The 23,772-nt window shown below is 50.9% G+C and overlaps 1 protein-coding gene across 2 annotated transcripts in view; it reads left to right on the plus strand.

The window, feature by feature from the left end:
- Positions 1-146: 146 nt before the first annotated feature.
- The window catches only part of EDA (ectodysplasin A), a 59,914-nt gene continuing 36,288 nt past the window's right edge, over positions 147-23,772 (plus strand). For both annotated transcript variants that reach the window (XM_054289753.1, XM_054289754.1), the window contains exon 1: positions 147-425. In XM_054289753.1, coding sequence (XP_054145728.1) covers positions 147-425 — 279 coding nt within the window. The remainder of the gene's footprint in view (positions 426-23,772) is intronic.

The following is a 23,772-nucleotide window of genomic DNA, read 5'->3' on the forward strand; positions in this document are numbered from 1 at the left end:
CCCCGCCGGCGGCCCGGCCCCGCCCGCCGGGGTGGCCCCGCCCCCTGGCGGGGCGCTGGCGGCCCGGCCGCGCAGCCCGCGGTGCCCGGCGCGCCCCGGGAGCAGCAGCGCTGGGGCCGCTCCGCGCCGCTCCGCCCGAGCGCACCATGGGCGCGGAGCGCAGGGCGGCGGCGCCGGCTCCCCGCGGCTGCGCCTGCGGCGGCAGCGGCGGCAGCTGGCGGCTCTTCCTCGGCTTCTTCGCGCTGTCGCTGGCGCTGCACGTCCTGACCCTGGGCTGTTACCTGGAGCTGCGCTCCGAGCTCCGCCGCGACCGCGGCCCGCAGCCCGCGGCCCCGCCGCGCCGGGACGGGACGGCGGCAGCGCCCGGAGCCCCGGCCGGGGGCCGCCCGCAGCGCGCGGCCGAGGGCGCGGAGCGGCGCCAGCAGGTGGGTCCGGCCGGGGGCGGGGGGACGGCGGGGGCTCCGCGCTGCTCGGGGCCATCCCCCGGCTCTATCCCCGCGCTCGGGGGCCGCGCCCCGGGGCGCTTCGGAGCGGCCCCTCGGGGGAGTTTGGTGGAAAAAGGGGGGAAAGCCCCAAGTCGCGGTGCGGGGGTGAAGTACCGGGGAAGCTCGTCTGAGCTGGGGGTGACGGGCTGCGGGACCGCCTGTGTTCCACCTGCTGCTCGCAGTTTCCCTGTCGCGACAGACCCGCCGTGTGTCCCGACAGCGCAGAATTGGCCGGGGGCAGCGGCTGTGCCCTGGCCTTTGCGGGGTGCCCCCAGTTGTGGGGTGCTGCTGCCGGGGACCCCGGCACGGTTCGGCCCCGCACCCCGTGCGCGCTGGGTCCCGGTCCCGCACGGCCTCCGCTCGCTCCCCTCCTTCCTCCTGCGCTGTGTTCCTGATTGCGCTCCTCTCCCAGCCCAGGTGCATCATCCTTTGGGTGATGCCCCCCGCAGCAGCTGCTCAGCCTGTGCAGGACAGGTGGGCAGCAGCCTCCCGGTTGTCCCCGCCGCTGTCCCCAGCCCTTGGGGGGGTCGCCTGTCCCGGGAGCTTCTGGGAGAGCCGGAGCGGAGCTGGGGCCTCCGCTCGCAAACTTAGCTCATTTTTTCCAGGCACGAAACCTCGCTGCGAGCAGGATAAGCTGGAGGAAGGAGTTTCCTCCCCTCCGAGCCTCCGGAGCGGATGGCCCGCTCCCCCAAGGTGCCGGGTGGCTTTGCCGCGGAGTCGCAGCGGGGTTTCGGGGGAGATGCCAAGCCCTGCCTCGGCACCCCGGCGGTCCTCGCCTTGCTGCTTATCAGTGCGTGGGGGGAAGGACAAAAATAGCTTTGATAAAGCGGCGAGTTTGGAACTCTTCCTCCCACTTGGCAGCGGGAGCCGTTCCGCCGCGCCGGCCTCGGCTGCCCCCGGGAGAGCCGGGCTTGCGCTTCCTTCGCTGCCCGGGTCCCGCAGCTTCCCATAATAAATCCGAGCCCAGCGTTGGAGCGGAGGGAAGCCGAGCTCCCGGGTCATCGCTCTGCCCTCGCTGCCCCTCCAGCAGTGTCAACACAGAGCGAGCCCGAGCGGTTTGATGTCGTGCTGGGATTCCTGGGTTGCCTTGGAATAGCGCGCGGCTGGAGTGCCTTTCGTGTTATCGTGCTGGATCTGTTTAGTCTTTCGAGCTCTTCTTTCCAGCGAGCGTATAATGAAATACCAGGGCAAATACTTGAGGCATTCATAAATTACAGCGTTAGATAATTTGTCTCTGGATGCGGACGGAGCTCCGAGCGTCGCTCGCTGCAGCTGACGGACTCCAGATAAGGTAACGCTAATTATTTATTTCTTTATTCTACATCTGGCCTGTCAGGCTTGAGATGAAATACTCTTTGGGGCACATTGAAGCAGTTGGGTTGGAGAGAAGGGTTGCTGGTAGTAGGGAATGAAGGCTGAGCGTCCCGAGCTGCTCCGGTTGGGAACGCTGCTGTGAAAACATGTGATTAATGGGATTTGTAGTGGTGCTGCTCACCCGTTTCTTGCTGATTTTTCTGCCTTGCAGCTAAAAACAAGCACTTTGAGTGTCCTGGGGTGCTGTGAGTGCATCCCTTCTGTGATTAAAGCAGTGAAATGAGGGATTGCAAACAGCTTTATTTAGAAAGTTATTGTCCAGCTTTGGGGTACGTGAGGGGTTCCCAGCAGCGCTTCCGAGCTGTGCTGCTGATAAACCCAAAGTGTGATCCCATACATGTGATGCTTGCATAAATTGGGCTGAAATTACTAAATAATTAATTCAAGCAATGTGATCAATGACATTTCTCTCCTGAGGACCATGGTCAGAGTTCATTGTGGGGGAACCAATGAGCACAGTGCTGTGAGCCCTCAAATGTCCTTCAGCTGCTGAGGTCTCTCAGTGAAGAGGCCGAGTGCTGTGTGTGTTGTGATTGTACAATCTCATTTAAACTCAAAATATATTCCCCTTCCTGACCCTTTTTTCTTTATTTTTAAATTATTTTATTCCCCCTCCCCTTCCTGACCTGAGGCAGGAGGAAGAGGAGCGTGGGGGGAAGGACGGGGAGCGATGGTCAGCGCCGAGATTTTGGCCCAAACCTCACCTGGCCCCGTGCCAGAAATGACCTCATGACAGGAGTGAGATTTGGCAGCTCGATAACGCCCCGCTTCCCTATCTCACAGGGTATCCAAATATGTAACTCATTTGGGATGGAAGGGCAGATTTTCATGGCAGAGGTTGAGACATTGTAGTTCCACATCTTTGTCCCAGAACCCGCTGGGTGTTGCATCACCGCGCTGGCTGCGAGATGAGGAGTTTGTTAGAGCTGCTTTAATTCATTGACTCTTCAGTGGCTCGGAGGTGTGAGAGAGGGTTTGGGGAGTGGTGGAGCCTTGGCTCCACCAATAAAATGCAAATAATCCCTCTGGATGGGTGTGCTGTGGGATGGGAGAGGGATTCAGGCTCTGCTTGTGGAGATCCACATCAGGGCACTGTGTCCCTTTGGAGGATTTTGTGCCTAAATGAAATCGTATTTTGCTGTCAAAAAATCATCCTTGCAATATTTGAGTTGTGCAGAGCATCATTCTCGTGCTTTTTCTCCAACCAACTCCGTGTGCTGCCACATTTCTGCCAAAACTTGTTCTTTGGCCAATGCTGGGTGAAATGTGTGCCCTGAGAGTGTCCCAAGACGGGGATAAAAACTTCCAAAGCCTGGGAATGGGATCAAAAGCCATCGGTTTTGTCAAACTAATTGTAGAGGCGCTTGCAGCTGGTGGGGGGAGGGAGGGGAGGTGCTGAGTCATCCAAAAAAATGTGCTGAGCAGCAATTTGCTGACTGGCATTTCACCTTCCCGGTGCCAAGGTGTCTGATCTCAGTCTCCACTTCTCACCTTTTTAACAAGGGATGTTCCCACTTTGGAGCAGTGCCCACATCGGTGTTCCTGATCCTTGATTTCATGGAGTAGTTGGGCTGGAAGGGACCTTAATGCTAATTTAGTGCCACCCCTGCCATGGGCAGGGACACCTTCCGCTAGCCCAGGTTGCTCCAAGCCCTGTCCAGCCTGTCCTTGGACACTTCCAGGGATCCAGGGGCAGCCACAGCTTTTCACAGGGCCTCACCACCCTCACAGGGAAGAATTTCTTCCTTGCTTTTCCCTCACCAGTGTGAAATTGCAGTTATTTTTCCCTTTTTTGTTAATTCTGGCTCTGGAGTAAGAGGCAGCTCTTGGTGTGGCTGGCACAAAGGCTCTAAAGGTGTGGAAGCTGCTCCAGAGGCTTCTCCCTCCCTGAGCATACCTGTGGCTCATCCATGCATCTTCATCTCCGTGTCTGCCTCCTGCATCCCAGCTGAAACCTGCCCAACGTGCTGAAAGCTTTGAGTAGAGCTCGTGTTGGAAATGCTTCTCCAGCCTCCTCTGGCAGCAGCCTCAGCACGGCTCCTGTGGGCTCTGACCTTTCAGGGCCTGTGTGTTGGGATATCATGGCTCTGCTCCCAGGTTAGTGACAGGCTGGGTGTGTGCAGAGGGAAGATGCTGATTAGGGATGTGCCCTCACAGTGGATTTTCCCTCAAATTCCACTTTGTGGTGCTGCTTGTAACTGGAAGAAGCTCTCAGAGGGCAATAAAGGGAGCCTGTGGAGCTCTGTGGCAAATGTCAGGCTCTGGTTACCTTCATTCACGACTCAAATTCTCCATCCCTGCTGCTCTGCCTGTGAATATTCCATGCACAATCTGGCCTGAATCCAGAACTGCTCCTGTTGAGATGCTGCAGAGTGGCAGGAGCCTGGCAGTGCCTGTGGGATGTGTTGCATCCTTTGGGAAATTAAATACAGTGTGAGCTTTCCCCAAGGGCTGGAGGTGTATCCCTGCAGGTGCTGTGGGGTGAATTCCTGTGTGAGGAGAAACCTTTGGCTGAGTGGGAAGAGCCTGGCTGGTCCTTGGGAATTGTGGAATCACAGAGGGATTTGGGGTGAAGGGACCTCTCAAGGCCATCGAGTTCAGTCTCTCTGCCAAAGGCAGGGACACCTCCAGCTCCATCAGGACCTTCCCAAAGTCCTTATTCCCAGATTTATGGTGCTTTTCTTCTGCCCCTCCATCCTCCTCCTCTGCTGATCTGTGGTTTCATTTTCTATTTTCTGCTCATTCCATGAAGGAGAAAATCTGTGGCTTTGTGTGAGGACCAGGATGTTTTATCAGCATTAACTGAGTTCCTTGATGGAGAATATTGTTGCCAGAGTAAGTGTTTGACTGACCCGTGACCAAATTGCAGGGTTTTTCCACAATTTTTTGATGAGTTCTCTGGCAAATCCTTGAATTTGGGGTTTTAACAACATTCAGTGGCATTCCAAAGTTATCTTCCCCTTAACCCCAGAGTAAATAGTGCCATATCGACCCCATATTATTTTAACCTTTTAACATTATTTTTCTTACCACATAATAACATAAATCTTCCCTGCTCTCCCATACACATGTAGTGTCTTGTAATGCTAATTAAACTGCACACCAGCCTAATTTTGCTCTCAGACTAATCCAATATATTTTTCTTGACTGGAAGCCAAACCCTGAGAGCTTCAGAGCATGCGGAGCTCTCATTCCACTCTTATTATATGTTAATGGCTTTATATTTTAATGTCTTTCAACACTTGGGGAGGATGTTATTTTTAGAGGTGTCTGGCTGCAGAAGGTACGGGTCCGTGAGGGGTTTGGGGGATGTGAAGCCCTGAGTAAACTCCGTGCAGTAAGTGGGAAGCGTGTCCCTGAAGAGGAGTAATCTGTCGGGATCCATTGTGCACGAGCAGGGAGTCCCAGGGAGGTTTGATGTGATTTTTACCGTGGTGTAGTGGGAGATTTGGCTGCAGTTTTACCGTGGTTAAGTGGGAGATTTGGCTGCAATTTGAACGTGGCTAAGTGCCTTTATGGGGCGGTTTCAGTGGTAAGTGCTCTCTCGTTAAACTCTGGGTTTGTGTGCTAATGGTGCCGATGCCAGTCGGGCCTGGATGCTACTACAGCAGGAATAATCACTCCCAGATGGGTGTGGATGGAAACGAGCTCCTTCCCTAAGCCCCAGTGAAACGCTGTTATAAGTGCAAAGTCCTAATGATGCAGGACCCTATTGATGGAGTGCCAGCCCTGTAACACCTTCCAAATGGGATTGTCAGCATCCTCCTGCCTGGCTGCACCTCAACTCTGGGCATGGAGCTGAGATGCACTCCTTGGGGGTGGCTCTTGCAGTGGAATCCCAGAGTCTGCTGAACTGGGAGGATCCCGTGAGGATTGAGGTTCACTGCGTGGTGTGGGGTTGAGTTGTGTGGCTTTGCAGCTGTGGACAGTGCATGACACGAGGTAGCACCATGTGGTGAGGGTCTGTGTCCATGGGGAGGATTTGTGTGGTGTGGGGATGGTCTGGGTTCCATGGTGTGAGGGCCCATGTCCATGAGGAGGGTCTCTGTTCCATGGTGTGAGGGCCCATGTCCATGGGGATGGTCCATGTCTATCATGTGAGGGCCCATGTCCATGGGGATGGCCTGTGTTCCATGGTGGGAGAGTTCATGTCCATAGGGAGGGCCTGTGTTCCATGATGTGAGGGCCCATGTCCATGGGGAGGGTCTCTGTTCCATGGTGTGAGGGCCCATGTCCATGGGGATGGCCTGTGTTCCATGGTGTGAGGGCCCATGTCCATGGTGTGCAGGTTTATGTCCATGTGGAGGGTCCACGTTCTGTGGCTTTGCCATGGTGGCTTGGTGGCTTTGTGGCAGTGGCTGTTGTGTGACGTGGCTTTGCCATGGTGGACAGGACAGGGGTTTCTTCTGCTGTATGAGGCTGTGGTCACTGCGTGGTGTGGCAGGACAGCGGCCACAATGGCTGGAAGCTGCTGGATGCTCCCAGGATGGAGGAGGAGAGGACCAGGCAAGAGCTGCCTCTTGCACGGCCCTTGGGAGCTCAGAGCCCTCGTGGCTCCCCTCCCGGGCATTGCCGGTGCCCCAGGGGTTAAATCCCATCACTGTGTGACAACAGGGTTAAATCCCGTGTGCCAGGCCAGCGGGGTGCTGTCCCTGAGTGCTGCCTTTGTCCTTTAATCCCTCTTTGCAATTCCTGTCACCTCTGGGCTTTCAGCCTCTGCCGAGGCACAAAGGGAGGGGGGGAGACAGGGAAGGTGTTCCCTGAGCTGGGCTGGGAGTCAAACCCACCTGGGAGCAGATACAGGCTCTGGTTGTAAATTATCTGCAGGTGAGAGGCTTGGGGAGCTGCTGTGTCAGACAGACCCCATTGTGCTGCTTAATCCCACAATCCCAGCATGGTCTGGGTGGGAAGGGACCTTAAAGCTCATCCCCTTCTATGGGCAGGGACTCCTTCCACTGCCCCAAACTGCTCCAGCCTGGTCTTGGACACTTCCAGGGATGGGGCAGCTTCTCAGGGCATCTTCCCAGTTGTCTCTTCTTCCTTTTCCAGTTCTTGTTTTAACTGGATAATTCTGGCATTCCGTCCCAGAGAGTTGAGAAGATTGGAGTGCCTTGTCCAGAAAAAAAAAAAATCAGATCTTTGAATCTCATTCTTATTTGATAATATTATTTATATTTTCTAATAATGACTAAATCTTTGAATTCTTCCTTATGTTTTCTGATCTATGAGGCAGCAGCAGCTTTCACTGGGTTTCCCAGGAAAGTGTGGGGCAGGCACTAAATGGCCTAAACAGACCTTAGTGATCTTTCCAGTCTTCCCCATGTGCCAGGCTCAGTAAAATGCATCCAGGAAATCATTTCAGAGCAATTATTTCCTTCAACTTTGCAAACAAGTTGCTGAGCTACTGGTTCCCTTAACCAGCGCTTTATTCTAATTTTCCCATGGGATAGGAAAATAGGATAAGGCATTTAAAGCTGGCAGCTGGAACTGTTGCCAACCCAAGAGGATGGAACAGCTTAGACTGAAAAATCAGGGGGTTATTTTAAGTTTTTACTGCAGTTGCTGCTGTTCCTGGGGCTGCAGGAAGGCTCTGCTTGGGAAACTTGAATTCTCACGTTTTCCCATAAAACATAACCTCTGAGAGAAAAATGGGATCAGACAGGGAATCGCTGGGTGTGCAGCTGATGAGGTGCATTTGGAGAGCAGGTTGAAGAGAGGAGCTGGGTTTTCTACTGCAGCTGTTTGTATCTTTTGAGTGATAATGAACTCAAGGAGTAGCTGGCTGCCTTGGGGCTGTGGATGGGCTTGTTGGTGCTTGCTCTGTCTGTCTGGGGTGTTAACTCTTGCTGGGAAGGGGGGAGATCCCACCCAAAGGGGAGGGAAGCCCATCAGGAATCACCTCCACGTGCCCTCTGAGTAAATTCTGGCAGAGTTCTAAGGTCAAAAGGGGATTTTTTTCCCCTAGTGGGGCAGGAAGGCAAAATTTAAAGCTGGTAATTGTCCTTTTTAAAGGAATATTGAATCTTCTTCTGAACAATATCTTTATTGCCAACTTGGAGTTTTCTCCTGTTGTTGACAGGAGTTGTTTTGGCTCAGAGCATGATTCCTGCAGAGATTCCTGGACTGTGCAGGACTTGATGGTGAAAGGACAAGGGGTGATGGGTTTAAACTAAGAGGATTGATTTAGCTTGGATATTGGGAAGGAATTCTTCCCTGTGAGGGTGGTGAGACCCTGGCACAGATTCTGTGGCTGTTCTATCCCTGGAAGTGTCCAAGGCCAGGTTGGATGGGGCTTGGAGCAATCTGGGACAGTGGAAGATGTCCCTGTCCATGGCAGGGTGGCACTGGATGGGCTTTAAGGCCCCTTCCCACCCAAACCATTCTGTTTTCATTCACTGGAAAGGGAATGTGTGCAGGAAAAGTCCTTGAACTGAAGGCATCAGCTGAGCCTTGGGAGCTCAGCACTAATCCTGAGCTTGGCCTCTGTGTCTGGTGAGATGCTGAAACCAAGATAAGAACTTGACCTTTTGCTGGCAGTGTGGATTTTGCTTAGGAGGTGGGAGAGCCTCCGTGCTCAGCACCTGCCAGAATGCTGCCTGGTGTAATCCCTGCATCCCCTGGATGGAATCCAGCACTCTGGGCTCAGTCCAGGGCATCTCCCCCGTGTCCCCAGGGGCTGCTCCTTATTTCAGGCTCAGCAGCAGAGGGGCAGGAGGATCTCTGTGCCACTGCCAGGGATGTTGGGAGCCAGCACATTCCCAATAAAGGCAGGATTTGACTTCAGGCACAGGTGCTGGGCAGGTCATTCACACTCCCCTGCCTGGCTGCAGTGCTTGGATAATTCCAGATGTGCTGTGTCCCTGTCCTGGCTGGGATGGAGCTGCAGGAGGAGCTCTGGGAAGCTCTTGAGGCCTTCAAGTGTTAAATCCCAAGCGCTGCTCCTGCCGGCTCAGCTCCGATCCCGTCTGGCGCGCGGTTCCAACAACAGCCTGGATTTGCCAAGGAAAATGACGCTGGATGCAGCAAAGAGCTGTCAACTCTTTCCTCCCTATGCTCCCAGGCAGCTTTTCTCCTGCTCTCTGCAATAACTGGGCTGTTGGGAAGTGATATGGAGTTTCCCTCCATCCTCACCCCACTCCAGGCAGCAGCACCTCACATGATGGCTGTGGGGTCCCTCTGCAATCCCATTGCTGAGGGTCACATTAAGCTGAGATTAACTCAAGTGTTTCTCCTCTGGTACCTAAAATGTTGGACCCAGGGGGATTTTGGCTGGAGCATTAAAGAACTTGTTCCTAAAAGAGGCTTTCTGAGCCCGGTTTTGTGCAGATGGGTTCAGGAGAAGAACCCCAGAGACCCCTGGGCTGGTGTACCCCCCACTCTCTGACCATGGGCTTCTCTGTTGTGTTGTTTTGACTCAAAATTCTTTTTTGCCCATCTCTGAAGATGCAGAAACCCCAATTTATAAATTATAATTCTGCTAACAAGGGTTCATGGGGTGTTTGGGACAGCTACCCTTTAGTCAGATCCCTCTGAAGATCCCGTGTGGCTTCAAGCTGGATCAGGTACTGAAGGAGTTAAAAATTCCTGCTGCTGGTGCACACGAGCAGAGCCAGGTATCTCCCAGGGGATCCAAGTTTGCTTTCTGAAATCTGGCAAATAGCAAAAATTTTGATGTCTGTGAGCAGCAATCACACCCCGAGGCGATGATGGCTGACAGGGAAGGGCTCCTGACATATTTACCGAACAATTTTCTTATCATGAAGTGCTCAAAAAGCCCAAACCTGGAGAACAATAGCAACAAAAAACCCACTGCAGGGTTTGTCAGCTTAGAGATAACAAATGAGTTTTGCTTTTTGTTTGACTCCTTGGCATTTAGGGGTTAATTGGAGCGAGGCCAAATGTGGTGAGATAGTGCCTGAATCAGAGTTTTAAAAACACTGGGATTGGAAAGGTTTTAACTTCTAACTTCTGTGAGGCTCTTAGAGGCTGGTGAAGAGGGGGGTTAGAAACAACTGAAGGAAAATGTTTGGGTTGGGCAGTAACAAATGACTTTGGAAGGGGCAGCCCTTCCTGAGACCCCAAAAGTCATCTCAACCCTCAGCCCAGCTGGGCTCCCCATGTGCTGGGGCTGGATTCTATTCAATAGTTCTGAACTATTATTAAATGGGAATAAATGTTTCTGTGAGGGTGTTGTGTCACGTGTTCATCCACCAATCCCTCTGTCCTGGTTGTGTGTATTTGCAGAATGAAGCAAAACTGCATTTGTGAGAAACAGAGGGACTTTGACACAAAAAATTTGGAATAAAGCTGTAAAGTTGGTCCTGATCCAGCTGCTCCCTTTGATTTCACTCTGATATAGAAAGGCACTGGCCTGAAACTGGTCCAGAGGGTGTCCAGGATGCTCTGTGAACTCCGGCATGAGGAATTCTGAGCAATAAAACTTTGGAAGTGCGGCCTTCGAGGGCTATTGTGGAAGGAAGGGCATAAGAAACATGACACTGGGATTGTGATTCCTGGCAGGAATGCTTTGCAATGGGGAAATTTCAGTTTGGTTTGTGTTGCTTACATGCCTTTCTTCTCGCTGAAGGGCAAATGACAGTGTCAGCATTAAATGTGAGGAGATGACATCTTCCCATGAAATATGCCTGACGTCCTCAGAACAGAGCTGCAGTTACTGCTGCTCCAGAAATCTGCCTTCCCTGGATTTTACTTCTGCTCTTAGCCCGACTGAAATGTTCCTGCTGATAAAGAGGTTGGTTGTGGAGGGAATTGTGCTCCAGGGAGAGGTCTGAGAGCAGGAGGAGCCGTGGCTGAGCTGGATGTCCCCGTGTCCCTTTTGGCCCCGGGGCTCTCGTGTCGGGACGTGTCAGCCTGACGGGCGCCTGAGATGGAACAAAACCCAGGGCCATTGCTTGGATGTTTGGGGTTTTTTTAAGGCCACTTCTCTGGGTTTGAAGATCTTGAACTTCTGTGGGCAAAATTTATGGCGGTTTAGAGATGGAAGAGATTGGCCATGTTCTCTGTGATGCCCTGTTGGTCCTGTGTCCCCAGCAGCTTCTGTTGTGGTGGCTTTTAGGTTGGTTGGTTCAGCTGGGCTTGGTGTAGCCAGGGCTTCACCCCACAGGGTGAGTGATTTAGGGAGCTCTGTTGGAGAGCTAGTGGAGATGTGTGTGGCAGCTGGAGCTGCAGGAAGATGAGCAGTCACTCAGTTTGTCTTTACATCCAATGCATTGTGCAGCTTGTTTTGAAGATCGGGAATTTCTCGTTGGGCTGGGCTGAGTTTGGGCTCCTCGTGGAGTTTTCCACCAAGTTCTCCCAGGGTTGGTGTCTATGGGGAAGAGGAGCCTGTTGGGCTGCTCAGGAGGAGCTGATTGCTGCATCTGCAGAAGATCAGCAGGATTGGGCTTTGTTGGCCAAGAGGTGTTAAGGGACACCTTGCATGGAAAGAGTTTTCCAGCCCTGGCACAGCAGTGGTGGAGTCACCATCCCTGTAGCTGCATGTGGCACTTGGGGACATGGTCAGTGGTGGCTTTGGCAGTGCTGGGGGAGTGGTTGGGCTCTGATCTCAGAGGGCTTTTCCAACCTCGATGATTCCATGATTTTTCTCAGACTTCCACTGTCATTGCTCAGTGCTGACATGCTCGGATTGGAAGAACTTGGGTTATTTCATACAGAATCCTTGTTTTCTCCTTTCCCTCTGAAATCTCCACAACAGAACCATTTGCACATAAATAAAGCAGAATTTTTGGCCAGCTCTTGTGCACACCTGTGCACTCCCATCACCCACCAGGAAATTGCTGCCCTGAAATGCTGCTCCTAAAATATTTGCTGAGAGATGGTTTGGGAAAGCTAAAAGTTATTCTTTTGGGACTTCTCACATGGTCAGTTATGAATTAAGGCTGCACAAAAAGAGGTTGTTCAAGCAAATGAACTGTTCTTAGAAGCAGTGGAGTGGGTCAAGATGGGACCACCCCCCCTTCCTATGGGTAGGAACACTTTCCATTATCCCAGGTTACTCCAGCCTGGTCTTGGACCTTTCCAGAGATGAGGCAACCACAGCCTCTTCCATAAAATGATGGAAAACACTAGGCTGAAGGGGCTCTGGTGAATATAGAATTATTTAATATAGAGGATGATTTAATTTCTGTTTCAGTAGCTCTGTTTGCCATTGGGGGCTGGGGTCAGCTGGGGTGAGGGAGGAGGATGGAGAGGATGAGGCAGTGAGTCCCTGCTCCAGCAAGGCAGGATTTCCAGTAGGAGAATGCCCTTGGAAGAGTGTGTGTTTGTGCCCACAGCCATTAAGCTCCATAATCTTGGTGTCTGTATCGACTTACAAATGAAAGCTTGCAGTAATTTGGAGCAGCATTTGAATTGTGAGTGGTAGTGATGATGCTGAGCTTGTCTTTTAATGCTGAGTTTAGAGGCTTTGAGGTTTGGATTAAAAAAAACTTCAATGAAACCACAAAAAAGACATTGGAAGCATAGCTGAACAGGTGGAACAAATTTGTTAAATCTGTTATTGGGAAAACAGCAACTTGCTTTTAAGAAATAAATCAATCTGCAGCTCAGTGTTTCATAATGAGGAGTGGGATAGGAAAATCTAAAAATATCTCCAAATGAGAGCTAATGCTCCGAAGGAACAGATCCAGACTAGAATATAATATTGCCCATTGTGGTGACAATAAGGATTTTAAAGTTCATTGAGATCCTTGCTGGGATGCAGATGGGACTTGAAGAGCCAGCATATTTCCCTTGGCCGGGTCCAGTTTTTATTTGCATAATAACTTATTATATGTATTGCCAGTAGCTCACAGAGCCCCTGGTCAGGATTGGGAAACCACGATGAGTTCATCCCCCTCTGCCTGCTGAGACAATATAATCCCCAAGAACTGGGAGGGAGGCGTCTCTAGCAACTAAAGCAAGTGATTATGTGCTTGAAGAGACAGGAAAAAGCAGAGTTTTAACCCTGTGAACCTTTGTGTACCTCAGATCTCCTCACCAAGACCCATTTCAGGGGCCTTTGTCGCCATCCTTCCTCCTGTGTCCTGAGCTTTAGCAGCTGATTCTAATGAAGTCAGGGAGCTTTTCCAGGTGGAAAACGTGTCCTGGCTTTTCAGGAGATGGGGCATCTGTGCTGTGTTCTCTGTTATTGTGGAGCCACAGAATGGTTTGGGTCAAAAGGGGCCTTGATGATCATCTCATTCCACCCCCTTTTCTGCTCCTTTCCTTAATTCCCTGTGCTGCTCAGGCAGCAGAGCTAGCTCTGCATCCATTTTTCTTGGAAAGCAATTCCACAGCCTCATTCCTCTCTCAGCAGGTTCTTCCTAGGGTTATTCCAGAGTTTCCCTTGCTCAGCAGAGCCTGGGTGCTCTGTCACACCCAGCTGGGGCACTGCCATCCCCTCCAGGCTCCATCATCCCTTTCTTTTGGGATTTGCTGAGGGCTCCTGGGCACAGGGGGCTTCTTCCAGTGCTGCTGTGGAGTAGCTGCTCCCAACTAACCAAATCCACATGGACAGCTGTTGCTCAGAGGGGAGTGGGTAAGTGCATCCATAAAGTTTGGGATTTGTGCTGGAGGGAGCACAGCCAGTGCACTGCCATTGCTCTCTGAGAACCCTCAGCACTGAAAGCCAGGGAAACAAACCCCAAAACCTCTCCAACTTACAGATTCTGGTTGATGGAAGAGTCAAGGTGTTGTGCAGTTGTAAATGAAAATGCCAGTTTTTCACAGGCTGGGATTGCTCGTGGTCACAGGGATCGTGTGTGATGGCACAAGTTTGTTTTGGGGGCAGAGAAGGTTTACCTGAAACTCCTTTAGGCTGGATTTTAGGAAAAAGTTTTTTCCCCAGAGGGTGTTTTGGCACTGAACAGGCTCCCCAAGGCTGCCAGAGATCCAGGAGGGTTTGGACAATGTTCCCAGGGACGCACAGGGTGGGATTGTTGGGGTGACTGATGATCCATGGGGGTCCCTTCCAGCTCAGGATATTCCATGATGCTAATTTTGGTGGTGGTGGCAGTGCCACTGTCCCCTTGCGTGCCAGGCTGAGATGCCCTCGGGGTGACAAAGGCTGGTGCTGCCAGTGCCTTTGCCATGGTCAGAGCTGGCATTTGGCCAGGTCCAACCAAACCACTGGGGCTGGCATTTTCCTTTGGAAGAATTTCTGAGTCTGGGGATGCTTTTCCATGGCTGGGATTCCCTAAGTGCATTGTAGCATCACTTTCTGCCCCAAACCTCAGCTCAGCCTTCAAGGACTTATTCCTCACCTCACAACTGTCCCATCCCCAGCCTGGATACTGTGCTGGGATCTGGATGGATCCGTGACTTTGGAAGCTCCTCCTGTTGCTGCAGTGCCCAGAGGGGCTCGTGTGGTGCTGATTTGGGAAGCCCTGCTCTCCATCTGCTCCCGTGCTTTGGGAGAGCTGGGATGTGATGCCCGGGATCCCCACTCTGACCACAATGGCCCCGCTGGCCTGGAGCCACCCGAGTGGCCTGAGGGCACGAAATTGGCACCCATGGGTGCTGCTGGAGCTGCCAGGGCTTTTGGAGGGTGCCAGGGACTCGCTCTGGCCACGCCAGCAGCGATTTTTCAAGGCTGAGGGGTTGGTGGAGCCTTTGTGTTCCTGCTTTGAAGCCCCGGCCTGAAAGTGTTGTAATGAGATTTTATGATGTATTCTGGCAAGGCCTGGTTATTTTGTGTGTGGATTTATTGTCTAATGAATTGAGTGATTTTGAAATGTTTTGTGCAACGCTTTTTTGGAAAGGACATTGTATTTTGTTTATGGGACGTGTGAGTTTTTATGAAACTTTATTTAGCTTTTAGCAAGAATAATCTTTATTCAACAAATAGTGCAAATAAATCTTTAATTGAACAAATATGTGCCAACTTTCAAGCACAGTAACAAACAATGACATGAAACAAGGAAACTTTGGAACAATACACAACTTTAAACATAGTATTAAAATTAAAAAAAAAAAAAAACCAAACCAAAAAAACCCCAACCTAAAACCCCTAGCAAAGCAGATTTTGGGCTGTGTAGTGGAGCATGGATATGTGGGACCTGCCGAGCTGGAGAGAGCAGAGCAGGGAATGTGGTGCATGGTGGCTTTTCAGGGGTGCCCAGGGATTGGGGTGCCCCCCATGGCAGGGTTTGGAGGGAGTGGGAGCTGCTGGATGTGCCTGGGCTGTGGGAGCAGATGTGGAAACTTTCCTGATGTGTCCCAGCCCTTCCTGCGCTGCCTTCCCAAGGAGGGATGGGGGCACCCAGGGGTTGAGGATTTGCCTCTTGCAGCCCCACAGTGTCTGCAGGCTCTCGGAGGGCACACGAGGAGCTCTGAGCTCTGTGTTGCTGCACTGTTCCATGTGAGCTGCCTGGGAATTGGGATTGAGCATTCCCTGCTCCTCTCTATTCCTGCCCAGTCCTGGCTGCTGCCACTTGGAAACGGAGATTCCCATCCGCTGTGCTGCACGTAGCTGGAAATCCCTGAAAAACTCTCAAATCCAGCACGAAAGGGGGTTTGAAATGAGGGGAGGAAAACCTCAGCATTTGTTTAATTTAATTTTTTGGAGTGTTTGTCTTTAGGGAAGATGGGCAGAGTCACTTTTCTGTTTATTTCCTTATTAATCTGATCCTACTGGATTTCCTTCCCTGTTCCAAGCGTGGAATGTTCCTTTTACATCCCTGGAAGTGTCGAAGGCCAGGTTGGACAGGGCTTGGAGCAGCCTGGTCTGGTGGAAGGTGTCCCTGCCCATGATAAGAGGTGGAACTGGATGGGCTTTAAGGTCCCCTTCCAACCCAAACCATTCCAGGTTTCTTTCCAAATAATTATCCTAAAGTATGGAAAGAGTTTAGTACTGAAGATGCTCATGCAGCTGCTGCTTTTCTCTGGAATTTCCTACATTCATGACAAAATTACTTGGCAGGAGGAGACCCAGCTCTGCATTTAAGTGACTTCCTGACATCTTCAAACCCCAGGAATATCAGGAATACAAGCCCTGATGCTTCTTCTTTCGCTAGGAAGAGCATTTTCAGCCCTTCGTTGCCCTTTTCGGCCCCTGGAGTTGGAACAAAAGAGCTTTTCTTCTAAAAGTGAGCCGTGGAATTGGGTGTTAATGGAAACTAATTAATGCTGAATGGAAAATTCCTTCTTGACTATGTTTTGCTATTCTCTTTTATAGCTCCAACCTACCAGACCTCTCTCGGGCTGCCCATTCTTTTCCAGGAAGGATAAATGAGGCTTATGTTTCCAGAATGGGAGCTGGAGGCATCTCACCCCTCCATGCACCCTTGGCTTGATCTGACCCAACCTTTTCCAGACCCCTGAGTGCTCCTAAAAGGGCCCAATGCTGCTCAGTGCTCCCATCTCACCTTCAAAAACCCATTTTTCCTTGGATTTGGCCTCATTTTCTGTTCCAGACAATCCCAGGATCATTCAGGTTGGAGAAGCCCTCTGGAATCATTGAGTCCAACCTTTCCCCAGCACTGCCAAGGCCACCACTGGCCCACATCCCCAAGTGCCACATCCACGTGGCTTTTAAACCCCTGTGGGGATGGAGACTCAGCCCTGTGCCAGGGCTGGACAACCCTTTCCATAAGAAATTTTCCCTAATATCCAGCTTAACCTGCCTTGGCACAGCCTGAGTCTGTTGTCTCTCCTCCTGTCCCTGTTCCCTGGGAGCAGAGCCTGATTCCTCTGGCAGTCAGGAGTTGTGCTGAGCCAGAAGGTCCCCCCTTGAGCCTCCTTTTCTCCAGGCTGAGCCCTCTCAGCTGCTCCTGGTGCTCCAGATTCTCTCCCAGCTCTGTTCCCTCCTCTGGACACAGGAAAGGCCCTGAAGAGCAGGAGGAGATGGTTGGGTTGGGGAGTTTCACCCCATTCATAAACAGGGAGATGTTGGTGCTGAGGAGCCTCTGTGCCAGGCAGAGTTGGCTGAGCCAACATTTTCCATTTGGATCCCCTGAGCCACCACCTCCAGCCAGAGCTCTGCCTGAAGCTCTCTGAGCTCTTCTGGCCTTTCAAACAGAGCCAAAAGCCCAACTGTGGAGGGAAACACCTGCCTGTGCTTTGTTTTGAAATCCATATTAAATCAGGAGATCAAGGAGTCGCTGTCCATGCAGAGGGAATGGAGGAAAGCCATTGATGTGCCAGATGTGTGGTTGGAACATCTGTGGCTGGCTGGAGGTGCTCTGCCCAGGGTTGCTGTGCTGAGGAAAGCAGGGAGGTGGTGCCTGAAGGGGCTGTGGCCGGTGGTCTCCTCTCTGTGGTAAATCCATCTTTTTCCTTGGGCAGGACATGGCTCAAATCCCTAGAACAGCCAGGGGTGGTGCTGAGGATAAACTCGTTGGATTCATGGTTGGTGTTTTTAACTACTTCAATTCCCAGTTGGTGAGGGGGGGATGATTCTCTGTACGAGCAATCTGAGCATCAAAGCTGTGTGTCCTTGCTGAGCTGGGCTCCAGGCACAGCCTGTCTCCAGCAGAAAGTGGGATGGGGACTGTGATGTTGGGAGCTGTCAGTGTGGAGATGTTCCACATCCTCATCTCTGGATGAGCCCAGAGGAAAGGGACATTCCTCAGGCTGAGGCTGCATCCCACGAGGATCAGGGGACAATTGCATCTGACACTGGGGCTGGTGTCCTTCCAAAAGGCAGGAGGGAAGGAGCACTGGCAGGATCTTGGTGCTTGGCCAGTTTGGTGACAGATCCCAGTTAAGGATGGTGAGGTCCAGAGAACAGACCATGTCGTTCACATTCCCTGTGAGGAAAAGCTTTGCTTGGCTCCCTGTCCACACTTCCACTCCTTTCCAGATCTCCCCATCCCTCCCTGGTTGTGGCTGCAGCCCTCCCCCTGCAGGATGAGGCTCAGGGCTGCCCCTGGGGTGGGAGGACATTCCCATATCCCTGTGGGATGTGCAGGTGTCCATGTGCCACACATGGACATTTTTTACCTGGGATATTGGCTGCTGGAATTCCTGTCAATGGATCACCTGCTCCCAGTGGTAATTCCTCTCTGTCTCAGTGTCAGCAGTGCATCAGGCCCACAAGACAGGCAGGAAACCTTCCTCTCTCCCAGGCCCTTGGATCACGAGGGGAGGATCAACCAGATGTTCTCAAAACCCTGCGTGTCCTGAGGCTGACCTGCAGCTGGCAAGGAGAACTTCACTCTGTGTCCATGGAATCTCTCCCAGGTTTTGTGAAGACAGAGCCGCTTCAGATCTCTCCATCCCTCCTGCCTCTCCTTGGTCTGTGTTGGTCTCCAGCCTCTTTTGGGGAGGTAAAAATGGAACCTTGTGGAAAACCAGAAAAGTCCTGAGCTTCTCCTGCAGGGACTGCAGGGAATGTGTCTGACACTTCAGCTGGTTTTCCCTGTGGATTTAAGGAAGGGGTTCAGGGCAGCAGGGCTTGGAGAGTAGCAATGATTCAACCAAAGTAATTTATTTGCACCAAGCTTGACATTTAAATTATCATGGATAAGCAGGAATAGTGTGTAGGATTCATGGTACCTGTTTAAAATAGCTCTGGTGGAGCCCAAAACCAGACACTGAGGGTTTGGATTTCAGACCATCCTCTTGCTCCAGGATCTTCCTTTGGAAAGAATGCAATATTCCATGCCAGCAGCTTGTGCTGCCCCAAAGATCCTCTTGTTTTTAGGATGCAGATTTTGATCTCAACCTGGGAGTCGGAGCACGCACTTGAACAGCATCTTAATGAGCTTATGGTTGAGAGCTATTTATTATCTGCTAGAACAGGCCTTTTATTCCACTGGCAGCCTAATTTGCATGGTTTGTTGTAATTAACACCATAAAATGTTTAAACAAAAGTACAGATAGAAATTAAATTTACAGGCATTGAATTCAATAGCATCAGAATAAACCTTTGATTTGTTTTTTTCCTTTGGCAAGAAAGTGATTCACTCAAATTAAATTTAGGAAAAGCTCTCAACTTGGAAGGAGGGATTTAATGAAAAAAAGGCATCCCAATCTGCCAGAGCAGCTCGGGGGAAAGCTGGGATTTCACTGGGACAAGGCTGCTGAAGGGAAACTCAACTGTTTTGGGTGGGAGAGGTGTCCCAAAATCCTGCATCAGAAGGCAGCAAAATCCTGCACTGCTGGCAGCACATGTGCAGGCAGGATGGTGCCTTTGCTGTCCATCTGTTCCATTTTTCCATGCTCTGGCAACTTTTTTGGAGGCACTGAGGGGTTGGGGTGGAGGCAGATTGATGGGAGTGTTCCCTGGAATTGTCCAGGGGTGGGTTGGACAAGGTTTTTGGGATAGTGGAAGGTGGGAAAGGAGTGGAATGAGATGAGCTTTAAGGTCCCTTCCAACACAACCCATTCCAGGATTATTCTGTGATAGTTTGGAAATTCAATCTGGGGCTGATCCGTGGATGAAGGAGTTGGGAATTGTGCTGTGTCCCAGACATTCCTGAGGGGCTGGAGGCATTTTCCAGAGGCTCCTGTGGCAGTGCATCCCCTCCTGCTGCAGAGCACTCAAGGTGGCTCTGGAAAATTCTTTTATGGCCCTAAAAGAGGCGTCTGCATGTCCACCCCCAAATGAAATCATCAAACCCAGGCCACTTCTGCTGTGATTTATGTGGCAAACATTATAAAAAAACTATATTGTGAGCAAATGGTCTCTGGGTGAGGTTTAGATTCCCTTCTATTGTTTGGAATTCTGGGTTTAGCCTTATGGCTGGGATTTCTATAGTCAGAACTAATTTGTAGCGTCTGGGGCCGAGGCTTGGCGTGGTGCAGGAGCTGGGGCCGAGCTGCTGGAGGCATTAGTGGGGGGCAGCACGTGTTCCCTGGGGCCAGGGCTGCCAGGATTTACAGCCTGTGGGTCCCTGGGAGCTGATCCAGCAGGAATTCTGATGGTCAGAAAACAAACAGGCAGAGTTCTGCACATCTGTGCCTCTCCCTGCGTCTTTGAGGTGCCAGGTTGGGGTTTCAAGATCATCCTCAGATTCATTTCTATCCGGAATTTCTTCAGTGAGATGTTGCTGTAGAGGATGTTCCCCAGCAGGTTGGGTTTTGAAGCTTAAAAAGGTCTGTCCCAAAGGTTTGTAGCATGGAAATTGGGGTGATGATGGAGCAGATTGAAAGCTTCAGGTCTTTGCCCGCTCCTGGGTAGTTTGATAAACTTATAGCGGCTTTCCCTTCTTGATTTCCTCCTGAGATCCTCCTGGATCAGGGTGAAAATCACCACCAAGAACCTGTGTCTGTAGAGGACACAGAAACACTGAGATAACTGAAATAAAAGTCATCACTTATCATTTTCTTTTTAAAAGAAATAAAGTTGGCGTGCATCGACACCTCAAGGAGCAGTGCTGGAAATCACATTTTCATGGCCAGGTCATGCACAAACTAAGAGTAATTAATTAATGTCTGTTGCTGCAGCAGGGAGTTTTCCATGTTGGTTTATTCTCCCTTTTTAAGCATTTTTATTTTTACCTCTGGCTCCTATTGCTCCACTGGTTGCTTCTCACTCTTGCCCAACTAAACTTCTAAAAGTTTGAGAAACCATGAGGTTTGTGTCTTGTTTATGTCTATTTTTATTCTCTATATGATTATTTAGATTGGTTTGTCAGGAGAAATCCAGCCCTGGGTACTGCACGTTCTGAGCATTGGCTGTATAGAAAATAAGAATTAATTTAGCAGGAGTTATTTGACTTTGGGATAAACTGGGAAGGAGGAGCATCTTGCTGTGGCAGCACCTGCTAAGAGCACACTTTGCTGGTTTAGGAGGGATTTATTATACCCAAACTAGAGATCCTTAAGAAAGGAAAAAGCTTTTTTCCTCTTTTCTCAGTTGCTTTGTAGTGTAAAGGGCCAGGTAGGGCCCTCTGCTGGGGTTTGCAGTGTTAATCAGTGATTAACAAAAGGAAAGTTGTGAAATTAAGGAAGACACAGGATTTAATGCCTGCAGTTTGATAATTGTGTGGTTTAGGGTTTTTTCACTTCAAATTAGAGGGTTTTCATAACATGATAAGCTGCTTTTGTGTGTTGGAGGCACAGAACTTGAATTTGAAATTTGTTTTTTCTAGCAGTGTTTTTTAAGAACAGATTCTCATTGTCTTTATTGTCAGTTCCTCTAGCCTCTCTTTTTCTTTGGAAATGACACACTGTGAGTGATGTTGTTGGAATTTGGGGGGGTTGGAGTGAGGATTTCTGGTTCAGGCAATGGACACTGACATTTTGGCTTGCTGTGCCTGGTCAGTGATGTGCCCCGTGACAAAGGTGACCCCAAATGGGTCCCTTTCACCCCAAGCCATCCTGTGAGTGTGGGATTCTGTGTCTCCACATCAGAGCCTGGGTGAGCAGCTCAGCCTGGGAGCGTGTCTGGGCAGGGCCAGGAGGGAAGTGGGGAGCAGAGCTGTGTTAAATGGATTATTCTCAACATTATTCATCAGCCAGGCTTGAGTGATGCCTCAGACCTGCTTGTGTTTGTGTTGGGGGGTTGTGTGTGTTGCTGATGGGAAAGTGGAGCCTTGTTCTGGTTTTATATTGGTTTTGTACCAGTGTTGGTAAAGAGGCTGCTGTTTTTATTTACGTTTATATATTGTGTACATACTTTTGTGTTTTTGGGGTAGGGGCACTGTCCATCCTTAGCCCATGGACATCTCCATGGACACAGAGCCTCAGAGGCTGTGGCTGCCCCATCCCCGGAAGTGTCCCAAGGCCAGGTTGGATGAGATTTGGAGCAACCTGGGCTAGTGGAAAGTGTCTCTGCCCATGGCAGGGGTGGAACTGGATGAGCTTTAATTTCCCTCCCAGTCTAAACCAGTCTGGGATTCTTCATAGTCCTCCTGGGAGCATGGTCTTGTGCTCTGGGCTCTGAGTGTTTGTGGCCAGGTTGTGCCAGTGCATTTTCCTTTATCCTGGGTCAGAGTTTTCCTGATCTGGTTGTGATGGGAAGAGCTGGCTGCTGGTGGAGAGACTCCAGTGCCACGTGAGATGTATCTCAAAATCTGCTTGTCATTGAATAACTGCTGCTAAAAGACATGAGCTGGCATTGGTGTCAAGAGGAGATGCTGGAACAGGGATGGAGCTTCAGCTGCAGCAGAGCTCAGGGTCAGGAAAGGTGCTGGAGGTGCTGAACAAGGAAAAAGGTGGAGGAGCAGCTTGAGAGAAGCTCACACACTCCCTGCCCAGAGTGTTCTGCTTGCAGTAAGTGCTGGTTTTTCACTTATCACACAGTACCACGGAGCTTGGAAAAGCCCTCCGAGATCAGCCAGTCCAACCTGGGACCACATTTTCAGAGTGCCACATCCAGCTGTTCTTGGACACCTCCAGGGATGGATGGGCACTCCAAACCTCCCTGGGCAGCCCCTTCAATGCCTGGCCACCCTTTCCATGCAGAAATTCCTCCTGCAGTCCAACCTGCACCTCCCCTGGCACAGCTTTAGGCTGTGCTTGAAGTGAAGACCACTTTTGTTCTCCTGGTGCCTCTGGTGGAGCATGGGGTGGGATGAGCAGCCCTGTTTGTTGGCTTTCCCTGGGTTCTCTGTCTCATTCCTGGCTGAGGAATTCTCCTGGTGAATGCAGGGAACAGGCACAGCTCCTGGCTAGAGAGATGAGAGCAGCTAATCCACAGCAGCACAGCCCAGCCTTTTGTTGCTTCCCGTGGTGGGGAGCTGTGCAGAACAGGATTTGTCAACACTCAAAGAGCCCCTGACGGCTGTGGGTGAGGCCAGAAAGCAGGGCCGCAGGGGAAGGTGTTGGGACTTGCTGCTGGAGCTGTCTGCACACAGACAGCTGGTTCAGGAATCCCTCCTCTCCTCTGGGAATGCAAGACTGACAGTGCTTTTGGCATCCCACAAGGAAGCGGGTTCAGGGCGGCTCTGCACGCTCAGGCCATGGGGAGCTGTTTTTTAGCAGTGAGATGAATTTTGGGGAGTTTCATCCCTTTCAGATGTTCTTTCTCCTTTTCTCTTTTTTTTTTCTTCCACTCTAAAAGTTGAAAGAGGCCTTGGGTGGCTTCTCCTTTTGAAAGGTGACCTTGCTGCATAAAGTTGTCTGACTCTGTGCTGTCCGTGCCCAGTGATATATGGGAGCATCTGGGAAGGAGGGGAGGCTGCTCATTAATTCCCTGAATTTCTCTAGGATCACACATGTACCTCAGGATCCCTTCCCCACACTGGTGAAATGTTCCCCCTTTAATCCCAGCCCTGTGTGAGGAGCTGCCATGTGTAGGCAGAGCAAAGAGAAGTGGGGAATGGGCTTTTTTGGGAGTCTGGCGTATTCCAGTAGTGCCAAGTGTGTCTCAGTTAGTCCACTGTCTGCATCTGTTATTTGACTGTGGTCCAAAGCAATCTATTCTCTTCCTGCCTCCCTGGCCATGGTTAAATTAATTAAACTTTAAAATTCAGCCACAAGCTATAGGTGAAGGTGCTGCTGGGGGAGTGGGAGCTGCTACCAAAATACCATTGTTAAAAGGTGGTGTCATTCCCAAATAATTCACTTTATAAGGCTGTTTTATTGGTAGTTTGTGTGCTTTGCTACTTTCAGAAGATCTCTCACCAGAGGCTGGTTCCTGCTCTGCTCACTCACTTCCCACCTCCACCCTGCACCTCTCCAGGCTAATAATAAAAATCAAATTGTTTTCTCTGCTGGAGAAAGAAAAGGAGAGTCAGAACTGAGGCTGATGTGATCCAGACCAAGCATTTCCCTCTCCTTTGGGTGCTGGATGTCCAAGTTCTCTGGGAATTAAACCCACCAGATGCATTTCTGCCCTTGGGCACCCCGAGCTGCCAGCAGCAGCATTCCCAGTATCCTTCTCTCCACATGGGATCCTCAGTTCTTTGGTTTTTCCTGTTGCAACGTTACAAATTTCTGCTGCCCTGGATTTTATTTGTGGGTTTTTCAGGCTTAGCAGGTAATGGTTATAAATGGAAATTTGACTGCAGCACGTGGTTTCTGG

This window comes from Melozone crissalis, unplaced genomic scaffold (assembly GCF_028551555.1).
Source record: "Melozone crissalis strain CALT ecotype California unplaced genomic scaffold, PUWL_Pcris_2 ptg000068l_1, whole genome shotgun sequence".
Lineage (NCBI taxonomy): Eukaryota > Metazoa > Chordata > Aves > Passeriformes > Passerellidae > Melozone > Melozone crissalis.